At 41.9% G+C, this 7,144-nt stretch overlaps 1 protein-coding gene across 1 annotated transcript; it reads left to right on the top strand.

Moving 5' to 3' along the window:
• The first annotated feature begins 1,536 nt into the window (after window positions 1–1,536).
• On the top strand, window positions 1,537–3,349 carry FANCF (FA complementation group F). Its single transcript, XM_082683389.1, has one exon. The coding sequence runs from the start codon at window positions 2,145–2,147 to the stop codon at window positions 3,219–3,221; it is 1,077 nt and encodes a 358-aa protein (XP_082539515.1). The 5' UTR covers window positions 1,537–2,144; the 3' UTR covers window positions 3,222–3,349.
• The last annotated feature ends 3,795 nt before the right edge of the window (window positions 3,350–7,144 follow it).

Below are 7,144 nucleotides of genomic sequence, written 5' to 3'. Positions count from 1 at the left end.
CAATCCCTAAGACATTAATATAGTAGTACCTTGATAAATGCTCAATGAATTTTGTTGAATGAAATGGAACATTGAAGAGAGGCTCTAAACCCTAGGCTTTTCTTTCTTCTAAAGGGGAAGTCAGAGTTCATAGACATTGTTTACTGAAAAGAGGCTAATCTGAACTATGTATGAATTTATATATTCTAATTCTCGTTAGGATTTAAAATACAATCGTATTTTAAAGAGATAAGTGAAAGATCTGAAGATGCAAAAGTTAAGATGAACAATTCTTGCCATAAGGTCTCACCCCATCCTGAACTACAGGCATCTTTATTGGATTTCTTTCACCTCCTTGAATGGATTAGACTTTCTTAACTCAGGTATCTTTCTTAACTCTTTACTTGGCCATGAAAACAATTCTCAGCACTCACCTTTGAGCTTTGAGGTAAAAAGCCAGTTTCCTAAAGAGGTCTTCCTGTTACCTAAGTCTTCCTGACCTACCTCTATTATATCCTCCTATCACATCAGAGGTTATTTGTATAATGTCTCTCTTCAATGTCAGGAGATAAACTCCTCCACTTGGACAAGGACTACATTTATTTTATTTATTTATATTATTTATTTATTTTATTTATCACTAAATCCCTAGTATCTACATGATGTGACATAATAAATTCTCAATAAAAGAATACATAAATGAATGAATTAGTGAAGCCTGTACATTTCCCAAAGGCAGGCTGCACACTGGGCTCAAAGTGTCTAGTAGCCAATAAAAAGAATTTCAGGATATAGTATTCCTGGCATAAAATCTAGTAATACTTCAGGACCAAATGAGTGTGGGCTGATAAATATCAAACAGTAAAACTGAATTAACAGAATAAGCATCTCTGCTTTATTTATTTTTTTTAAAGATCTGGGAATGCTCATTTTAATAAATGAAACATGACTCTTCCCCCTTTTAAATGTTTCTCTTTCCCCTTTGTTTAAACAAAACATCAATTCTGCCCACTAGAATTAAAATTAGTTTTGGCTAGTGTCTTTAGGACTCTAAAGAAATTCACCTCAAATGAGCTGTGTCATCAGTATCAGTTAAGTTAAAAACTGTGGGTATTATGAGAGACTGTGGACTCTGAGGAACTAACTGAGGGTTTTGGAGGGAAGAGGGAAGAGGGTGGGAGGTTGAGTATTGTGGAGAGCACGTATTGCATGGAGCACTGGGTGTGGTGCATAAACAATGAATTCTGGAACATTGAAAAGAAATTAAAAAAAAAAATTTTTTTTTTTTTAAATCGAGGGTATTTAACAATGCAACCTCTAGTAGTTGGTAAATAAATATTTGTTGAATGCATAAATGAGTGAATAATCCAGATGACATTCCAGAAATAGATCCTTCTTTCTCTCTCCTCCCTCTTCCCACAATCATAGTCAAATATTTGCTTTTCGTATAGGCTCTTAACTGTGATTTTTGTTCAATTAGTTGTTTGTGTGAAATAAAATTCAGCTGAGCTCTTTTTCCATGGAAAAAAATGAAAACACAAATAGTGCAATATTAAATGAAAATTTAAATTCCTTTAACATCTTTAATGAAGTATTAATATTGAAGTTTTTGTTTGCTCCAATTAATCTGGGCTTCAGTTCTAATAATGAAAGAACAACATGAAGGCCCGGATTTAAGAGTGCCCGGCATTAATTAATTAGAGGCCAGTGCATTTTCTATTAAACTGAGTTAACTAAAGCCTTCATCTAATATTTAACACCGTGTCTGGCATCGCCCAATTATGATAAACTTCAGCACAGACTATCTCAGGCAAAGCTCAGGACATTTCCACGAGGGAGTATTTCCAAAGTCAAAGGAAGCATGGAGACTTTCGTGCCTAACAGCATCTTACACGTGGCTCTGAGAACTTTCCCTAGGACGCCCCACATTTATTGTCCTCCAGCCCTAAGGTCCTCCTTAACATTGGCGGGCGAAAATAAAACCGATGGCCTTTTTCTCCGGTTTAAATTTCCCGGGATCAAAAATACCCGGATTAAAGCCGCCGTCAGATTGATAGGGAAGTTATCCAATAGCCTTGTAGAGAGGCGTATCCTTACACGCGCGCTCCAATCGGCACGCAGAGAGTCGGCGTCTCCAAGGTGAACGCGGAAGTAAGCACGCCCCCATGGAATCGCTCGTGGAGCACCTTCAGCGCTTCTGTGAGCTTCTGGCCGTCTCCCGCACGACCCACGTCAGCACCTGGGACCCCGCAACCGTGCGCAGGGCCTTGCAGTGGGCTCGCTACCTGCGCCACGTCCATAGGCGCTTTGGCCGCCATGTTCGCATTCGCAGGGCTCTGGAGCGGCGGCTGCAAAACCAGTGGAGACAGGAGGGCGCGCCTGGGTCCGCTCCAGTCCCCGGGCTGACGAACTTCCAGGCCCTGGGGCGCGGTGACCTCCTGCTGTCTCTGCGCCTGCTGGAGAACCGGGCCCTCGGGGATGCCGCCTATCACTACCTGCTGCAGCAGCTCTTTCCGGGCCCGGGCGTCTCGGATCCCGACGAGGAGGCGCTCCAAGGCAGCCTGGCCCGCCTCGCCCGCTGCCGCTCCGCCGTCCAGTTGCTGCGTTTCAGCGACCCCGGGGAGAAGTCGGCGCTCGAGGACCCGGTGCTGAAGACCCAGGCGGAGCTGCTGCTGGGGCGTCTGCGGGAGGTGCCGAAGGCCGAGGCCGAGGGCCCCAGCAGGTTTCTCAGCACTCTGTGGGACCGCTTGCCGCAGAACAACTTTCTGAAGGTCCTAGCGGCCGCGCTGTTGCTTCCCCCGTCGTCTCCCCGGCCCCAGGGAGAAGAGTTGGAGCCGGGCACCCCCCAAACGCCCGGAGACGGGGCTCAGGAGCTGGTCCGTTGGCTTTTGGCGAAGTCGGATGCCCTGGCCGCCTTCTGCCGCAGCCTCCCGGTCGGGCTTCTAACTTCGGTGGCAGGCCGCCACCCCGCGCTCTGCCGGGCCTATCTGGGCCTGCTTACAGACTGGGGTCGGCGTCTGCACTACGACCTCCCGAAGGGCGCTTGGGTTGGAGCTGAGCCCCAACACGTGTCCTGGGAGGAGCTGTACGGCCGGTTTCAAAGCCTCTGCCGGGCCCCTCCACCTCTGAAAGACGAAGTTCTAACTGCCCTGGAGGCCTGTAAGGCGCAGGATGGAGATTTCCAAGTTCCGGGTGTCAGCATCTGGACAGACCTGTTGCTAGCCCTTGGGCGTGGGTCATGATCTTGCTTTTGGGGGGCGGGGCGGGGGAGTTTTCGGTCTCAGCCCAGGCCCCAGTTCACTATGGGCAGTGTTGTGTCATTATTTATATGTATGGTTTACAAAATTAAAATTCCAGTGCTTGCACCAGATCCCTACCGTCTTGTGTCCAAAATATTATTTTGGGTGCTAATTTATACTAGGCGGAATTATAACTTACAATTATAATTTGTGAAGGAACTGGTTTGTACTGTCATGGCTTTTGTGGGTAGAGGAGGGATGTTGGAAGTATCCTGCTTAAAACCATGAGATTAACAATAGTTTGCTTATTAGAAGGCCCCTTTCTAAGAATGCTGGAAAGATGTGTACTTTTCAAAGTGACAAAACACCTTTTTTTTCCTGTCAGTATGGCTTAGGTTTTCCCCCACCCACCCCTGAGTGGTTAAGAGTTTTCTTTAACCAACAACCTGTGTTGTGGAGTTTAAGCCCTGGACTTTGGCCTTTTTAATCTAATATCCTAATCAATTCACCAGCCTCAATCTGTATTAAAATTCTGTTGTTCAACAAGTTTGTTTTTATTTCTGCAAATCACTACTCTCAAATTCAGAGACCAAACTTTTATTTTTTTAACCAAAAAGTACTTTAAAGCAGTGACTTAAGAATGAGAAAAAAAAATTGCTCAAAGTGTAGTAAATACAAATACATACACTTGGATTTAGCATTTGATGGTAAAAGAAACCAAATGTGAATTAGAAGACCCAGGTTTTACTGTTTCAGCCATTGACTATATCAATAAATCACAATCTTGGTGCTACAGTTGCCTCATATGTTAAACAAAGTGCTTTAATAGTTAAGTTTCCTCATTTTTTCCTTAGTGGCTGCCCAATGAGGACTGTTAAGAATATTTGTCTCCTGTGTGCAGGAACCTAATTTTGTGAGTTTACCCAGATGCTCCACAACTGGCAGAGTGATTCCCAATCACCAAATTTAAGAGTGTTTTATTAGGAGGATATAACTTGGCATTCATTAAGATTTTTTTTGTCCCTACCCAAGTAGGTTGGTAGCAAGATTTTTTGGAAAACATAGGGATATTCAGAAAGTTAATTTCTAACTTCAGAAATGGAGTTAGAATGAGTTGAATAATGCAGAATTTTTAACTCTATAGTAGAACTGGGAGTAAGCTACTGTTCTACTAGCATGTACACTTTTTTTTTTTTTCATAGATAATCCTGGGTTAACAGTAGCAAGTTCTTTTTTCCTGTGGTCTGATTCCTTTTTCTACCTCTAATCCATGTAGACCTGTCTTTTTTAGATTGCCTGCCATTAATGCAGGAAGAAAGGCAGTTCCTTCTGTCAGTTACATGAACTGTTTCAGGAAACAACCTACTGAAGTTCTATAGGGGAAAGTCCTAATATTGACCCATAATCCTAAATCCCATAACTCTAAACTTTAGCTTTGGAGATTGGCAGTTTGTAAACTTATTTCCATGTTTCTGTAGCTATATTACGCACTCTTACTTAAAATGATAAAAATTGATAGAGACTAAATAAAATTTTTAAATCCATTTTTATGCTTAACCATATCTTATTTTAGGCTCTGTGCTATGTTCATTACATAGATACTCTTGTTTAATCTTCATACCACAACTGTATTCTTATAAATCAGCATAGGCTAAAAGAGATCAGGTAAAATACCCAAGGGTACACAGAAAATAAGCAACATGAGAGCAGAAGCCCTATCTGGTTTGATTTGGTTTGGTTTGGTTTGGTTTTCCCCCAGAGCCTAGCACAGTGCCTGGCATGTGGTAGGTACTCCAAATGTTTGAATAAATGAAACCAGGACTAGAACCTTATTCTGTATTCTTCATCTTATTTTAAACAATTAAGTATAAAATATGCTACTGATCATAGCAATCTTACTTCTCTAGAAATCTATAAAAAAAGTGAGGGAGAAATGGGAAATTGAGTAAAAAACTTCAAGCTTCTCATGAGTTAGCAAATAAAATGACTTTATGTCTTTTATTTCTGTTGTTATTTGAGGACACACACCTCAATGTTCTCTTTAGCACTTCTTTTGGGCTAGTTGTATATCTACTGAGTATATTAGAACATTTCAAATCTAAATGTTGTGTATGTTCTTGCTACTTACAATGTTCTGATTCTAATGGAAAATACCTAAGATTTGGTTTTTGGAGAACAAGTAAGGCACATGTATGGTGTCATATAGTTTACAAAGTTTTACAATTAAATCATCTAGCAGAACCTCTGTAAGGGCAATATGCTATGAGCTTCCAATTTATTAATTGAGACTCGAGAATTAGTCTCAGGGTAGCAATTTGCCCAACATTGTATGGCTCTTATGTGGTAAGCCAATCTAGATCTGGATCTTTTCTAACTTAAATTGCTCCACAAATCTAGGTGATTTTAGGTAATTAGTTATTTGAAAACCAATATTTAGTTAAAAGGTCTGTAGTATCATCGTAAATTCCAAACTAACACAGGGTCTGGCAGATGGGGAATATATATATATACACACACACACACATATATATATATATATTTTCCCCCCCAAATACAGCTGTGTTGGGGCTTAAGGTTTCAATATATGAATTTAGGGGAGATACAATTTATATTTTATAAAAGGTACCCGGTATTCTATTTCATTTTTCACTCTCCCTACGTGCCACTCTGTCTCTTTTCCAGGAAGGAGTATTACAGACCCATGTCCATTACTTGTAAACATGCAAACATCTGTTGATGGGTTAGACACATTCAAGTTGGGCGTGAAGCCTCAGGCCAATGGAGGAAGTCAAGTCTCCACCAACAGACAGTCATAGAACTAAGAACAGAACTGGAGTTGGAAATCCCCAGGCTATGAGGATTAGAAAGTATGTACCACACTTGCATGATAAGATATTATACTTCTTAAGTCCAGAGTTGGAAAAGTAAAGAAAGTTTCTCTCTTCTCTGTCATCCATTTAACACTTTCTATACGCAAAAATATCAAGAAGACAATTGAAGAGAAACACCCTTTTCTTATTCCCAGGTCTCCCTGAGTTGCTCACTGGTGGTCAGAATACACAGGTATAGAGCATTTCTCAGAGTGCAATTTGGGCTTCTTTTTTTAGGAGGGTATCTCTGAAACCCTAGAAACCAATCCCAGTGGTCTGGTATTGGGCAGAGGGGGTGTTGCCTGAGTGTTTCTACTGGGCCACAGCATCACCCCATCACCGCAGGCTCACCCTGTGGACCCAACATTCCATCAGAGGCTGGTGTCGACCAGTTGCCCAGGCTGTTGTAGCACCTGCTTCCCTCTGTTTATGGCATTAAGAACTTTCTTCCTGGGACCAAACTGCATTTGTATACTCTGAACATCCTCATCAGAGCAAAGCAACAGAGCTTCTAGATCAATCTGCTCTCTCATGAATGGGAAGGAATTCTTACAGATGATGGGACTGCAAAAATACTTCCAGAGGAGTAGCATCAACCACATCTTCCTCCCACTCCACTTCATCCTCATCCCAAGGCAGATCGTCTTCATGGATGTTGCCCTCTTCCTCTCTACCAGCCTCGGCTTCATCAGCCTCTGCTGCTCCTTGTCTCTGCAGCAATTCGCTGCTCATTTTAAACCCTAACTCCCTCTTGCTGTCTGAGATGTCTTCGGCACTTGACAGTTTGTTCCTTCTAAAAACAAGATTTCCTAATCTGGATGGTTGAGAACGGATTCATGTTGGAATAGATTCATATATTTAAATATAAATATAAATATATATATATATAATTTATATATATATATATAATTTAAAATCCCTTTTTGTTCTGGAAGACCCTTGATCCGCACCGAAGAAGCAGACACCAAGCCTCCACTGGATGCAGGTTGCAAGAGGTTTATTGGTTACACAGGCGCCTGCGGACACATCAGCCTTTGTGGACTGAGCGTGCCAGGC

This window comes from Mustela nivalis (assembly GCF_964662115.1).
Source record: "Mustela nivalis genome assembly, chromosome: 9".
Classification (NCBI taxonomy): Eukaryota; Metazoa; Chordata; class Mammalia; order Carnivora; family Mustelidae; genus Mustela; species Mustela nivalis.
Note: the sequence above shows the minus strand (reverse complement) of the source record. Positions and strands in the feature narration are given on the sequence as shown.

Excerpts from the sequence above, each read along its gene's own strand:
- FANCF (XM_082683389.1), top strand. The coding sequence starts at position 2,145 with ATGGAATCGCTCGTGGAGCACCTTCAGCGCTTCTGTGAGCTTCTGGCC.